The sequence below is a fragment of the Rhinichthys klamathensis genome, unplaced genomic scaffold (genome assembly GCF_029890125.1).
Source record: "Rhinichthys klamathensis goyatoka isolate OS25496 unplaced genomic scaffold, OSU_Roscu_1.1 h1tg000467l_1, whole genome shotgun sequence".
NCBI lineage: Eukaryota > Metazoa > Chordata > Actinopteri > Cypriniformes > Leuciscidae > Rhinichthys > Rhinichthys klamathensis.
Genome location: NW_026606956.1, coordinates 695,940 through 712,148, shown reverse-complemented (window position 1 = coordinate 712,148; position 16,209 = coordinate 695,940). Strand labels below are relative to the sequence as shown.

The following is a 16,209-nucleotide window of genomic DNA, read 5'->3' as shown; positions in this document are numbered from 1 at the left end:
AATGAAGACAGCCTTAATTCTTCATGCATATTAAGCATGTGTGAACCAATAGCTTTCGAGTTTCCCTCAAGTGCTACAATTTATTGGTGGATGTGGCTATATCCTGTGCTATTTTTACTACTGGCATATAAATATGCATTGCGCATTTATTCCTGGTTTCATCTCGAGTTTACAGTTGTGGTTGGCTGGAGGCTAAAACACTCATTTTTAATATGTGACTTGATCTTTGGTCCTTTTTGCTCAATATCTCCCTCCACAGAGCTACAGGAGGTTGATTTTGCAGCGTTTCATGACTGACTTTGTGTAGCCTATGTATTTAACAATCCTGCATATGACATGTGACTGGAATGGCTCTCCAGCTTCAGTTCAATAAAAACATTACTTTTCAGACTGTAGTCGCTTTTATTGCGGTCACTCTCTGCGTCTAAATATGCGTACTTCCCTACTAAATAATAGGTGAAAAGCAGTATGTGAAATGAGTAGTGTGTCCAAATTCATAGTATTAATTGAGGTGAAACAGGAGAGAGAACAGACAGTGTTGTAAAGAAATGTGTGCTTGAGTACACCGGGTCACGGCACCAAATAATACTGACTTGAATTGACATTCAGCTACTGATTGGTAGGATGTTTTACCTTCATATTTCTTAAGAAAATTTTAGTTTTTTCACATCAAAATTTTTAAATGAGGCTTTGACCAACTTTTAACTTTTATAGTTAAAATGTATGAATTTGTATTTTTTTATTAGTAATAAAAAATAAATAAGTATAAAAATTATATGAAAAAAATCTTAAATCTCAGACTCATCCGAAATGTACTTAAAAATATGATTGTCTGTTGACGTATCCCCATTGCTGTTATTCCTGTGGAAGCTGGTTGCTTCAGTATTACTGTTTGTTGTGACGCACAACCTGACCATTGTCTGTTTACTGTCCACGGTGTCATTTCCTGTGTGCATGTATTCCTTTTCTGGAAGATTCCTGGGGCTTTTGATTGGTTGTCTCCCACAGCACATAAATGGAGAGATGTGGCCCATGTACAAGTTCCAGATCAGCAGACAGGCCATCATAACGGATATCACGGCCAGCGCCACTTGCATTACAACCCATTTCCTCTCACGGCTCTGATTTATAGCAAATGATGGAGGGTCTTCGATTTTATGCAAACCTGATGATGTTGTGTGGCTTTCAGTAAGTATTCCCAATGTAGTCTTAATCTTTTCCGTCACATCTACTGGTAAGCGTTCACGCAAGTCATAAATGGCAAGTGTTTGGGTGTACTGTCTCCCTTTCGCCCGCTCGACTGACGTGCAGGTATAGAGTCCAGCGTCATTGGCTGAAGCATTGTAGATGAGGATGCCATCACTATAAATAGTGTACTTCCTGTTTGAGTAGGGGAGTGGCTTTCCAGCAAAGTTCCAGTTGACCTGGGCCAGGTTAGACTCTGCTCGACACAGCAACCTGATGTTGTTTCCCAGCACCAGGGTGCGGATCTTTGGTTCCCCAGTAGCTGATGAAGGGGAAAACATGCTAAATAAAGCCCTGATTTTAATGTGGAATCAGAACAAAAAAGTTACTACATACCTGTTGTTGGGCATCGAGTGGCATCCCCGTCTTTCAGGTTTTGTATCAGATTACTAAAATGCAAAAAGGTTGACGTTAACTGTCAGTATGGGTTGTTTATACACACCTAAATATAGTCCGGTAGATATTAGATTGATTGTCTAAAGTGTTTAAAGTGTGGTTAAAGGAATGATTTACTCAGCCTCAGCTACAAAAAAGCTGACTGAAGTTAATGAAATTTAGTTTTATTGTTTAAAGGTGCATTAAGTGATTTCTGAGAAAGGAGATCGGACCGAGCAGCACAAGACATTGTAGCCAATCAGCAGTAGGGGGCGTGTCCACTCATGATGAGGAGGAAAGAGAGTGAGCCAATCAGCAGTAGGGGGCGTGTCCACTCATGATGAGGAGGAAAGAGAGTGAGCAAATCAGCAGTAGGGGGCGTGTCCACTCATGAAGGGGGGAGGAAAGAGTGAGCCAATCAGTAGTAGGGGGCGTGTCCACTCATGATGAGGAGGTAGGAGAGTGAGCCAATCAGCAGTAGGGGGCGTGTCCACTCATGGAGGGGGGGGGGGGGGGGGGGTGAGCCAATCAGCAGTAGGGGGCGTGTCCACTCATGATGAGGAGGAAAGAGTGAGTCAATAGGCTTCTTTGAGAAATATGAAAATAAATATAATGAACAAGACACCCAAAATACGTGTTTATCAATAATTTTTTCTTTAATACAGACATGTGTTTTTATATATATTGTTCTAATAAAAATGACATCACATAACCCATATCGCACTGTCAGGGAGTTTATTCACACACAACATACGTATACACATAAAACATGATATCAGATTTTTTAAATCAAACATTTTAAAAGAGAATAATACATCACGGTTATTTAAACCAATGAGCATTAAGCTGTGTCGTCAGCAAGTCATTTCCCGTCATGCTTTTGATCAGCGCAGTCGGTGGAGAGCAACTGCGCGCGGCTGCAGAATCCGACACGTGCGCCTTGCGGTCGCGAGAGTTTTTTGACATATGTCAGCATGACATCAGAGCAAGGCGGACCGCACTCGGACACATTTCTAACCAGCATGCATCTCGCGGTGATCACCGGTGATCGGTTCTGCGCAGATTTTGCTCATCTCAAAACAAGCCTATTCAGCAGGAGGGGGCGTGTCCACTCATGATGGGGAGGAGAGAGAGTGAGCCAATCAGTTGTTGTTATGTTAGCTATAGACCCCTTTTGCGCCGATGTCACAGTTACGTCACGGCGCTAGCTGGAGGCAAAACAAACGGACAACTGGAGGCGGCCAATACAAACCAGCACAGATTCGGCTACATAATAAGGAGCTTAAATTATTATTATTATTATTAAATGTCATCTTGTTGTGTTGTTGGGTGCAAGAATCAATGAAAAATGAATTTTTATTTCTAGAAAATATTCACATCATTAACATTGCACCGTAATGTCACTCTTTACATTGTCGTCTTCTTGGCGCTGGCTAGGCAGAACTGCGGATCGTACCATCTAAAGATTTATATGCCCTCAGTTTCTTTTTCCGCTCTGTTTCTCTATCAGGTAACGTTAGGTGTAGAAGTCAGGCCACTCAACCGGAGGTAGCGTTAACGTTAATCCTGTCAGATCGTCCATCCATTGAGTGAGCGTGTACGGGTCAGCCAATCTGGTTCCGTCCGTTAAAATTAACTATTGTAAATAACAATCGCGGTCCTGGACAGTGAGTGGCCTTGCACATTAAGATAAAATCGTATTTTCTCCAGTCATTGTTAAAAAACAAGCCAACAAAACTTGCAAACTAAGGTTAGGGAAGCGGCCAGAGGGATCGTTCTGCCTCCACCTAAGCTCCGCCCACAAAAAAACTGCACCATGTTTACTAACTGTGCGTTCACACCGCCGCCGGCGAGAGCATCAAAGTGGCCGGGAGTCATTCATTTTCAATGAGAGCCGGCGGCGAGCTCCGGCGAGGGCGCGTCTTGGACTGTGAGAGCGGCGAGGAGAAGTTGAAATCAGCTCAACTCTATGGTAATGAGCTATGACGCGGTTCGGCGGCAACTGGCGGCAACCAATCGGAATGCAGAAGTGCTCTGTTTGAGAGGATTCCAGAGATCGCAGTCAAGTAACTTTGGTTCCGACCACATTAGTTCCCAAGCAAAATAGAGGAGAGGTTGATCATTTGAATTTGATAAGAAGGCGCGCAACACTATTTATAGGCAAGATTTTCGCGCTAGAACGCTTGTTTTTCAGCGGGAATGCAAATTAGAATAGCACTTAACCATGAACACAAAAGCCACACCACACAAATGGCTTTTAATTGGTTTATTTCGTTAGCAAACATGTCACTATAATTGTTAAGTTCTTTCCATCGATCAATTTTCTGCAAAAATAACGATCGACATGCTTGTTTGCTTTACGGCCCCTTTAAATAAAGTTTAAAAAAAGACCAAACATTCGATCTACGTCAGAGCATCAGAGCGTCCACGAATCTTTCCACGGCGTCGCTGGCAGGGCGCTCTCGCCGGCGGCGGTGTGAACGTACAGTAACTGAAAAGGGGTCTATAGTAACAGGAGAGTTTTGAGTGTCATTGTTTGTCTGGAGCTGGTGTGCTGCTGGCAACTAACAATGAACTCTTGCTTGTATACTCTTGTGTACTGAATGTTCATGTCGTTTGTTCATCATCTTCACTTTAATTTGCGCAAAGCATTATTTTGCTTTTGCTATGATAAAGAGACACCTGTTCTTGGGGGGCGGTGCAAAATAAAGGGAGGGGTGTGTTTGTTTGGGTTGATTTCAAATATCAACAGTGTTTTTCAGAAATCGCTTACTGCACCTTTAATTAAATGTTAACATTTTTTTTAAATTAAATTTTTTAATAAATAATTAAACTAAAACTGTAAGTTATTTGCTGAAAAACAAAACAATCTTTTTTGGGGTTTCTCCGGAAAAGGAAAGTCTTTGTTTTGGAACGACATGAGGGTGAGTGGCAGGATTTTTTTCTCAATTCTTCCTTGATATGGCATTGTTCTTGTGTGTGAGTGTCTTACCCTTTTGCGTCCTCAGGTGATGTGGGTAATCTAGAGCACCGCAGAGCAGTGACGTCCCAGGCACAGTAAGGGTCTCTGGCCAGCACACAGTCCAGACAGGAAGAATAACGACTGCAGTTGCTGACGGGCATTTGTACAACCCCAGACGCAGAGCCTGCGTACAACTGGACCAGACAGACAACTCATGCTGATTCTTGCTTTTTTTCATGATGAACTATGCAACTAAATAATTCACCACTTTGGCTTTCAAATCATTAGCAATTAAGACTGAGTCATTACAAAAATAATGGAATTATGTGAAAATGACTCCTAAGTTAATACTGTGTCATATGTGAATGAATCAGAATTAAATCAAATCTGAATATAATTGAATTAGCAACTCTTATCTATACCCATCCCCAGTATTGCGTACCTGATTCTGGTAAAGTCGTAGGATGTCAATCGGCTCAGTGTTCTGAAACAATTGAACTTCTTCAATGATGTGTATTTCTCCATCATAGTTCACTGCTTTCTGCACGTAACCGTTTTCTGATGGAAAACAGAAAACAATTGACTTTCACTACAAAAACTAAATTCTACATCCAGCTTTTTAACACTACTCAACAACAACAACAAAAAATTCAATAGCTCAGTCCAAGGAACAATTAACATTCCTCTGAATGACAGTTTACACACACCCTCTAACTGACTTTAAGAGCTGCTCCGCCCTAGAGGCTAAAGGGAATCTCACCTGTGCCGACAAAGATCACAGGATAGGACTGTCCGTCCAATGCAGTTGCGACGTCTACCACAAGACGGGTCAACAACGGGCCTCTCTTGAGCAGCAGGGGCTTGCCTGTGATTGGACGGACTGCGTCGTCCATGAGAGGCCGGTCTCGGATGAACTGCAGGGTTTTATCAGGGAGGTCCAGCGACCCTTTTATTCCCAAACTCCTCGCTGCGTTGTTGATGCACTGCGAAGATTGCACATGAAAATGTTGTACCCTTGCAAAAAAATACTTTTTTTTGTCATTTTACAAAAAATATACTCATCAAATCATGTTTTTTTTTATAATATCAATATATTCTTTGACATTCGTTACAGTAGAATTTAAATACCATGTTATATAAATAGGGTTCTTAAAGTATACACCATAGTAAAACATTCTGGTACATGGTAGTTTTTAAGTATTTGAACTATTTTAACATCTTCAATATTACATGCATCCCCTTAAAGACTATATAAGACTATTAATGACCACTCACAGCTCCTGGTCGGGGGACAGGAAGCTCTCCGTTGTACGTGACCCACTTCACATCAGACATTTCCACGGTCACCTCCGTCTTAAATTTGCCACGAGAGAACACCTCGCTGATATCGGTTACATTAAATGCACACACCGCTGAAGACTGATCTGTTGAGCTCCTGCATACACAAACACAACTGTCAATGAACGAATGAGTGAATTCAGATGCAAAAAAAAGGACAAAACTTACGATTGAGAGGTGAAGACAGCGTAAAATACACTTTTCCTCCATTTCTTGTGGCGAACATGGAAGACGTCCTGTATGACGTAGGGCAGACTGGGCTCAGAGACCGTGCAGTCCAGACGAGCCTTCAAGAAGGAGGTCCATTTCCTTTGGAGGGTCCTTAGACCACCCATATCACCCTGTAAAACAGGAAAATGACAAAAGTCTTTACAAGATCAGGGCTAAATATGCTAAATCCTCCTGTTTGCACCGGTTAAAGGGACCGGTGAAGTGTTACCTTGCAGACTCTGGCGACACGCGACACCACAAGCTTGTTGTAGAAGTCGTACTCCACGGCGTTCTCACTGAAGAACATGTAGACTTTGTCATCGTCGCCCTCGGGACTGTCCTCACTTTCTGGGACCACGTCCATGTAGACGAAGCTTGGCTCTTGAGTGGGTAAAGAAATGTGATTTTTCACTATGTTAGGAGCAGTTGTTATTGTGAACTAAAAATAAAACTATTAAAAGTTGTTTTCTATAACTGAAAATAGCTACAAATTGTATATAAATCGTACATTTAAAAAAAAAAACTTAAAATTTCCTTGCAGTAAATTACTAACAATTATAAAATTAATAGTAACTTACTAAAAAACACTAACTTTAAGTTGATGTAAAATGACTAAAACTGAAATAGAAATAAATAAAAGCTATATAGAAATATTTTTAAAACTAAAAAACAACAAAAAGCACATTACAAAATTACTAAAACTTAAATTAAAATGAGAACTGAAAATATGAATTCAAAAAAGCTAATTCAAAATATTAATAAATACTAGAATATTATTTACACAAAGCCTTTTATTAATCTACAATTAATCTTTGTTTGCTGGAGGAAGTCTTGTCATCACGTCTGACATACCATTGAAGCTTAACCCTGTGCGCAATGTACTGGGAGAGGTGCGGGATAGGACCGGGTCCGAACCCAGAAAGTTAAAGGACGTGGCAGAATACAGGTCTTCATCTATGGAAAAATAAATAAATATATATAAAAAAATTCCCCTCCACAATGCATTTAAAGTGCCCGTATTATGCTATTTTAAAGGTTCCTAACTTTGTTTTGGAAGTCTCCTACAAAAGGTTTACAATTTTCTCATAATAAACATTGCACACAACCTCTTTTCTCAAAGAGTCTGAAAATGGTTAATTTGAAGATTCAGTCTCTCTAAAACCTTCCACTCTGCTCTGATTGGTCAGATGGTCAGTCTGTTGTGATTGGTCTACTCTGCTCTGATTGGTCAGATGGCCCAGTCTGCTGTGATTGGTCTACTCTGCTCTGATTGGTCAGATGGTCAGTCTGTTGTGATTGGTCTACTCTGCTCTGATTGGTCAGATGGTCAGTCTGTTGTGATTGGTCTACTCTGCTCTGATTGGTCAGATGGCCCAGTCTGTTGTGATTGGTCTATTCTGCTCTGATTGGTCAGATGGTCAGTCTGTTGTGATTGGTCTACTCTGCTCTGATTGGTCAGATGGCCCAGTCTGCTGTGATTGGTCTACTCTGCTCTGATTGGTCAGATGGTCAGTCTGTTGTGATTGGTCTACTCTGCTCTGATTGGTCAGATGGTCAGTCTGTTGTGATTGGTCTACTCTGGTCTGATTGGTCAGATGGTCAGTCTGCTGTGATTGGTCTACTCTCCTCTGATTGGTCAGATGGTCAGTCTGTTGTGATTGGTCTACTCTGCTCTGATTGGTCAGATGGTCAGTCTGTTGTGATTGGTCTACTCTGGTCTGATTGGTCAGATGGTCAGTCTGCTGTGATTGGTCTACTCTGCTCTGATTGGTCAGATGGTCAGTCTGTTGTGATTGGTCTACTCTGCTCTGATTGTTCAGATGGTCAGTCTGTTGTGATTGGTCTACTCTGCTCTGATTGGTCAGATGGCCCATACTGTTGTGATGGGTCAACTCTGCTTTGATTGGTCAGATGGCCCAGTCTGTTGTGATAGGTCTACTCTGCTCTGATTGGTCAGATGGCCCAGTCTGTTGTGATGGGTCTACTCTACTCTGATTGGTCAGATGGTCAGTGTGTTGTGATTGGTCTACTCTGCTCTGATTGGTCAGATGGTCAGTCTGTTGTGATTGGTCTACTCTGCTCTGATTGGTCAGATGGTCAGTCTGTTGTGATTGGTCTACTCTGCTCTGATTGGTCAGATGGTCAGTCTGTTGTGATGGGTCTACTCTGCTCTGATTGTTCAGATGGTCAGTCTGTTGTGATTGGTCTACTCTGCTCTGATTGGTCAGATGGCCGAGTCTGCGGTGATGGGTCTACTCTGCTCTGATTGGTCAGATGGCCCAGTCTGTTGTGATGGGTCTACTCTGCTCTGATTGGTCAGATGGTCAGTCTGCGGTGATGGGTCTACTCTGCTCTGATTGGTCAGATGGTCAGTCTGCTGTGATGGGTCTACTCTGCTCTGATTGGTCAGATGGTCAGTCTGTTGTGATGGGTCTACTCTGCTCTGATTGGTCAGATGGTCAGTCTGTTGTGATTGGTCTACTCTGCTCTGATTGGTCAGATGGTCAGTCTGTTGTGATGGATCTACTCTGCTCTGATTGGTCAGATGGTCAGTCTGCTGTGATTGGTCTACTCTGCTCTGATTGGTCAGATGGCCCAGTCTGTTGTGATGGGTCTACTCTGCTCTGATTGGTCAGATGGCCCAGTCTGTTGTGATTGGTCTACTCTGCTCTGATCGGTCAGATGGTCAGTCTGTTGTGATTGGTCTACTCTGCTCTGATTGGTCAGATGGTCAGTCTGCTGTGATTGGTCTACTCTGCTCTGATTGGTCAGATGGCTCAGTCTGTTGTGATTGGTCTACTCTGCTCTGATTGTTCAGATGGTCAGTCTGTTGTGATTGGTCTACTCTGCTCTGATTGTTCAGATGGTCAGTCTGTTGTGATTGGTCTACTCTGCTCTGATTGGTCAGATGGTCCAGTCTGTTGTGATTGGTCTACTCTGCTCTGATCGGTCAGATGGTCAGTCTGTTGTGATTGGTCTACTCTGCTCTGATTGGTCAGATGGTCAGTCTGCTGTGATTGGTCTACTCTGCTCTGATTGGTCAGATGGCTCAGTCTGTTGTGATTGGTCTACCACTTACAGTGTGTGTCGGAAACGAAACGCCCATATCTGAATTTCAGCTCTAGAGGCTTCCTCAGCACTCGATACACAATAATACTACCAGACAGCGTAGTTTTTTCTGTATCAGTTCTAGCGTGAGTCCTCATCCTTCAGAAGTGCATGCAAGTGGATTTGCTTTAGCAGCAAAGATGTGTTCCCAAAATGTCGACAACACAAACCAAACTCTTCCAGTCTCAGCTACAACTACAATGTTTGAGGGTCAAAGTAGACGTTGTTCACGGGCAGCCAATGAAGACCATAGGCTGGCATTATGCAAATTTCTTACATTGTTACGTAGGTTTGTAACTGTAAGTGAGACTTGAAAAGCTGACGACTCTTTTCGGCAGTTCAAATCGATTATTTAATTTAAGACACAATAACTTCATTTGTCGTGCACTTTGATCTTTAAAACTTTACTGACCTTTTACCTTCACAAACAGCTTATTACACAATGCATAAAAGGTAATATTCGAAAAAGCATAAAAGGACACTTTAAACTGCTAAAAAACCTGCATGGACGACATACATACCAACCATAACAGAAGAGGATCTCTGGAACGGATCGAAAGGACATTTCCCCCTCCCGTCTTCCAGCTTTCCCTCCAGCTTCAGCTGCCCGTCACTGTATGTCTGTTCAAACAAATGCAATGAACACAAGGTTTTTTATCTTGTTTTTTAGCACTATTACACTAGCGCTTGATGGATCACACGACACCTGACGTTCCTAATCTCATACCAGGAAGAAAGTGATGGATTGCTAAAATGCAAACAGTGAGTACAATGACAATGTAAAAGCCAATTATTTCATTTTGTTTGTCCTTATAATTTAATAAATATTTGTTCAGAATAAAAATAAGAATTTTTTATTTAAATTATTAAAAATAATTATATAAAAATGTGTAAATATTAAAATATTTTTTAAAAACATGAAAATATATCGTTTTTCTGGTTATGTCACTTACTATGTAATCGCAGGTTGGGCTAAAGGCGTTTGTTCCGCACACGTACATCATGCCGTTGTTCATTTGATGCAGCATCCGTACATAATTATGACAGTCGATCTGAAAAGGTAATCCGATTTTTGATATCATATAGAAAAACAACCTCCCTTGTTCAAAGTATTTATGCTGATGTGTTTATGTGTCTTTGTGAGAATGTGTGGCAGTTACAGAGATCTTTACTCACGTCAGGATTTTTTCCTTTGGTGGTGCACTCCTTTTGTTTCTCTTCTGTAACCTTCCAAAGCACCTGATGGGTGGAGAGAAATCAATACCGACTATACAGATGTGCTGTTTTGAAACAGGGCGAAGAATTCTGTCTTATTGTTGCCAAGAGATAAAGGAAAGGATATCAAACCGGCACCTTAGACTTGGCAACGGAGATATCTTTTATGTCAAGGGCGTAGATGGCCTCTCTCGCCCCCAACACCAGCAAACCCAGATCCTCCCTAATCAGCATTGTGGAGTAATTCCAGATACCGTCCTCTTTAAACATGATCACATGGTTATCTAAGGGCAAAAACATAAATGCATGTAGAATAACAATGAGTTTTCTATTTGTCAATGAAGCACTATAGCCAAACACGAACATGGTCCAAATCGAGTTAAACTCAAGGAGGTCCTTACTCGTACTCAATTGTAAACTCAAGAAAGAAGACTCTTACCTTCATATTGAATGGTTTTTCGGGGGGTGCTATCCAGATTGCTCCATCCAGTGTAGGCACATGTCAGAAAGATGCCATGCAGAACGATGAAGAACAACTGAGGATAATACATGGCTTTGTTTTTCACTTAAATAAACAAAAAAAAAACTACAAAATGATTACTTCAATATTTAGCATATTTAACAATCAGCTTTTAACTCATGTTTTTCCATAGTAGATTGGGCCATAGGTAGGCGTCCGTATCCAGCATATACGTTTATCATTTGAGAGTTTTTGTGGCCAAAAGTGGTAGTCCATGATGCTGGATGCTGAAGGAGTGGAAATAAACCTTGTCCACTGTCCCGTCTACATCTGTAGAAAAAAAACACACGTTACACTGAGATCTATTTCAAAACACACACGTACATTTGATCCCACTTCCCAAACACGAAGATTCACTTGAAGGCCTGTTCCTGCAAGAAGTGCACTGAACCAGTATAGATTTCAACTGGAGGGTGACAATAGAAAACAAAATCCTCCACTTAAACTCATCCCTTAGTAAACACCTCGACTCAAAGCTGCTTCACCTAAACATTCCTCGCAATACACCAGGAATTCAACGGTGACTCATTGTTGTTGCACCAAAACAGTGCGCTGACAGATCACAGCAATCATTTGTGGTTGAAAACAAGAAACACGGGTCGTTTTCCCACTCAGTTCGGGCTGGATGTGAGCAAGGAGGCAGGCTGAGACATGTGCGGATTAAGGTACGAGATGGATACCTGAAATTGTTGATGCCTGAGGCTGAAAACTCGCATAAACACTGTTGCATGTTCGCGTGACGCTGCGTGGGATAATTCACAACAGCCATCATGTTTGAAATGTTTACATTCAAACGAGATGCTCTTGTCTTGCGTGTTCGATTGAGCAACATCCAAAAGTTCAAGATCAAGAGATAACAACCTGAAAATAAATGTCAGGCATGATAAGAGCTAATGAAGAGAATGTGAGTGCTTGCTTTTGCAAAAAAATAAGTGAGCATGATTTTCTACTTCGCCTAATTAAAAACAGTTATTCTGGTTAGTCAAGCACAGGCCTAGAGGATTAATCAAATGAATTATTCAGTTCACTGCAGAGTCACAGGCTTGCTGTTACTCATGCCTTTAAAGAGTGTTCATCAAATCCAATTATTGCTGAGTAAGAAATTATCGGACGAACCTCTCCCACCTGTTCACATGCTCACAGGGCTGGTAGTTTAGGCAGCTGACTTGTTGCCTCGCTGCCTTATCAGGCAGTGACTTTGTAGGCAGCGTTTGCGCATGAAGGTACCTCACAAAACTGATAGGGTTCTGAGGGAGTGTAAGTTAATGGTTTAATGATCAACAGCAAAATAGAGCGGGCTTTGGAGAAAACTAAGCAAATATTTAATTACTACAATAGTAATGTTTCACTCAAATGACATCAGAAATGGAAACCGTTGGTCAAAAACGTACATTTACACACAAACTGACCAGACACAGCGACTGTCAGACGCCATATTTATATTTTTTTTAGCTCAACTGTCACGGATTGGAACGCACGGGATTGTGGGATATCAAAGGCAGTGAAGGATACATCTATGCTGCCTTCAAAAAACAAAGACAACCTTTAAATAAGAATAATAAAAGTTTTATAAATTTTTTTATAAAATAAAAATTTTCAGTCTGTAGCATTAAATATAAAATATCATAAATAAATAAATTCTATTTTTTAAAGGTTATAAAATAAATTATTGCATTTATTTTATTTTATTCAAAATACATTAAAATGCAACTTGTACAATTATTTAAATATTGCTATCAAACTAAAATATAAGTCTGTAGCATTAACTGTAAAATAATAATACTTTTTTTAAATTGTTTGAAATAGTAATTCAGGGCATGTTATTAGAAATAAAATTTTATTTATTCTTTAACCAATTAATGTAAAAGAAAAATTGCCTAGTCCATGCAAAAAACATGAAACAGGAAGTGATATCATAGCTCATCTAAAGACCCTGATGACTCGTCAAGGGAATTGCAAAGATCAGAGCTAGAAAATCTTTTTTTTAATATCTCTTGTGTCATACTGTCATTTCGTACATTTAGCAACTGGTAATTCCAGCTTCAGGTATAAATTGAATGTAATTGAATGTATAGGATCATGGTTCCTGAGTATTCAAATGGTTTAGGTTGAACTGAAAAGCTTTGTGATTTATTAACCTGCAGCCTTCCAATGACACTCAATGTGTCACTCACATTGCGAAACACTTTTACGTTGGAAAAACACACCCAGTTTGGCCTTTGTTCGTACAATTCATTAAAACAAATATGCTTAATAATTGTGAATGCTGGAGGTGGCATTTATCATCAGCTAAAGGTTAAAGCTCTTTGTAGAACAACAACAACAACAACAAAATGCTATTGTGGCACGACTATTCACAAAGACACTAAAAAAAAAAAATTACTTAAACTAAAAACGCAGTTGAGTAGGTGTAAGACCTGGGAAAACAGATGGGCGTAAAAAAAAGGAACATTCCCTTCTAGCGTTCAGGCAAGTCAGAGCAGGACTTGAGACGCTGTTGCGCTGTTGAGTTTACCTGTGTTTTATGTGTGATGTGTTTACACTGAAAAATAAAGGGTCTTTATCTGCAATTATGGTTCCATGAAGAACCTTTAACATCCATGGAACCTTTCCATTCCACAAAAGGTTCTTTATAGTGGAAAAGGTTTTTTAGATTAATAAAATGTTCTTCACACTCTTTCTTCAGTTCTCTTTTTTGTAACTGTTCACTGAAAGGTTCTTTGGGGAACCAGAAATGGTTCTTCGAATCTATGGCATTGCTGGGGAAAAAACCCTTTTGGAACCTTTATTTTTAAGAGTCACACTAAAATGTGTATTTCATCGCATTAGATCACAAAATAGGAAGAAAAAATGCTTATTTTTAAAATGACATTTAATCAACTAGTGATTTTTGTTCATGTATTAAGTCAGTTCTTCTAAAGTTCTCACTATCAGATTAAGCAAAGGTGAATTTCATCACATTGACTATGCGTTTTACATCCACAATTTCATCATCAGTATGAACAACATATTTTGTCTTATTATTTAAAACGCTTTAGATGTGTGTTGTGTTATCGTTCTTTAAAATTAATGCCACCTAGTTTGATACTAGTAACTAATACAATGCTATTTACACTTTTTATGTGTGATTTAAGGGTCCAAATACTTATAAATATGTATAAATAAGGAGCCATGTTCCAACTCTCACTTATTAGCATGGATATTACTAGGATACTGGCTGTTTATTAGTACTTATAAAGCACATATTAATGCCTAATTCTGCATGACCATATTCTACATCCCTTAATCCAACCCAATACACTACCTTACTAAATATTAATAAGCAGTAATAAGGAGTTTATTGAGAGACAAAAGTCAGTTAGTTCGTTAATAGTGAGAATTGGACCCTAATCTAAAGTGTGACCCTGTTTTCCTTCCTTTTTCTTGATCAATAATATATAGTCTAAGTAAATTGATGTCAATGTTAAAGTATAGTACACATGGATTCACTAAACCAAGAAGCGAAAGACTAGGGCCTAATTATGCATTTAAGTCTTTAGTTCTACTAATTAGCCTAAACAAATATTATTACAACATAAATCAACTCACCAGAGATGTCAGAAATGCTCTTGAATGGCTGAATAATTGTCGCTCATGTGTACACTCCGACTGAGTCTGACTGTGTGTGTGACCCAACACCTAAAAGAGAGACCGTCACATCCTGCTCATGAATCACCAGTCTGTCTGTCAGCTGCCTGATGATTGTGAAATGAAATTATCAGATATTCTAGTATGGATGATGAGCCGTGTACTTATGCTGCCTTTGCGTGCAATCGGAATGATCATAACTACGAATTTCCTTTTAAGAAAATATGACATGAACTTGTCAAGTAATGCCGCGTTCCAGGCAACCTGTAATCCGTGTTTTTCCAACCTTATACCCGTGAAAGTGCACTGGAACGGCAGTCAAACCCGTGACTTCCCACCCGTGAACTCGTACTAGATCGATGTACTCCCAGTTACGAGTTCTGACGTCACATAGCCCGCAAAACCATACAAAACAACAATGGCAGCCCCTACGGATGCAGTGTTTCTGCAGGCGGTACACAGTGAGAATACACTTTAGGACAATATAAAGTTGCAGTCAAATTAATAATAATATAAAAATAATGATATAATACACACAAGATTATGTATTACAATGTTATGTGTCTGAAACAATAAGTATGTATATTGCGCTCAGGTAGTTTGGCATGACTGGCCTGGAATGCTACAAAGTCGTGAGTCGTGGTTTGAAGTCGTGATTTACGTGCTCAAAAACCTGCCTGGAACGCAGCATTAATCTCTGGGAACTCGGAGAAAATGTTACCCGAGTTTCCGAGTTGGGCGTGTCATAAACTTTGAGGGAGAGAACGATTGCTGAAACTGGTACTATACTTTATTAGTTTATTCCACAACAGCTACAACTCATTCTTTTCGTTAAAGTAGCCTCATGTTTATTTACATACACGAATAACCATTTGAATCATATAGCCTACAAACACAGCAAATATAGCCTGCATTTGACCGAGATTTCAGATTCGTCAGCAAGCTGACTGAGACTGAGCGCGTTGAATGTTTATGGTTGTCAACGAATGGGACGCTAAATGAACCCTTTTACGCATAGAGGTCACTGCAGTGGACACCTATTCAAAAAGCCATTTTGCGTATGTATGGGTTTTGATTGCAGTTGCACATAAACCACTAGTGCATTATTCATATACACTGCCAAAAGTGGGAACTGGCCATCCATCTATCATAGGAGAATCTTGCTGGTTTAAAAAAAAAAAATGCTGTAACATCAAGTTGCATCTTATGAGTCATATCATTGTTACATTTCCAAGTATTTATTTTAGATTGGGAGGAAAATCTGATTAATCATCATGCATCACTTGCTATATTTTAGCTTCAAATCATACTATTACTGTGACTTGAATATACTTCATCTGCAGTAACTTTTTTGGTTGTAAATAAATGTATTAAACATAAAAAAAACGTCGAAAATGTAATCTGATTACGTAATGCATGTTTTTAATGCTTTACTCTAACATCAAAAAGTAATCTGATTATGTAATGCATGTTACTTGTAATGTGTTGCTTGTTACATCAACAATGTAATTTGATTACGTACGTGTTATGCATGTTACTTTTAATGCGTTGCTTATTACATAAAAAAGTAATCTGATTATGTAATGCATGTTATTTGTAATGCATTTCT

The 16,209-nt window shown here is 39.8% G+C and overlaps 1 protein-coding gene across 1 annotated transcript; it reads right to left on the bottom strand.

Annotated features, from left to right (window-relative positions):
- Window positions 1-718: 718 nt before the first annotated feature.
- Window positions 719-14,668, bottom strand: si:ch211-129c21.1 (uncharacterized protein LOC563087 homolog). Its single transcript, XM_056236819.1, has 15 exons — window positions 14,562-14,668; window positions 10,893-11,243; window positions 10,592-10,737; window positions 10,415-10,477; window positions 10,192-10,290; window positions 9,760-9,859; window positions 6,983-7,084; window positions 6,360-6,511; window positions 6,089-6,261; window positions 5,858-6,017; window positions 5,343-5,565; window positions 5,025-5,140; window positions 4,613-4,776; window positions 1,582-1,634; window positions 719-1,507 (listed from the first exon to the last, which is right to left on the bottom strand). The coding sequence occupies exons 2-15, from the start codon at window positions 11,002-11,004 to the stop codon at window positions 789-791; spliced, it is 2,382 nt and encodes a 793-aa protein (XP_056092794.1). The 5' UTR covers window positions 11,005-11,243; window positions 14,562-14,668; the 3' UTR covers window positions 719-788.
- Window positions 14,669-16,209: the final 1,541 nt, after the last annotated feature.

Excerpts from the sequence above, each read along its gene's own strand:
- si:ch211-129c21.1 (XM_056236819.1), bottom strand. The coding sequence starts at position 11,004 with ATGTATTATCCTCAGTTGTTCTTCATCGTTCTGCATGGCATCTTTCTG. Across the intron at positions 9,860-10,191 it reads GCCCAACCTGCGATTACATA|ACATACAGTGACGGGCAGCT; the intron begins GTAAGTGACATA and ends TTGTTTGAACAG. Across the intron at positions 6,018-6,088 it reads GCTGTCTTCACCTCTCAATC|GAGCTCAACAGATCAGTCTT; the intron begins GTAAGTTTTGTC and ends TTGTGTATGCAG.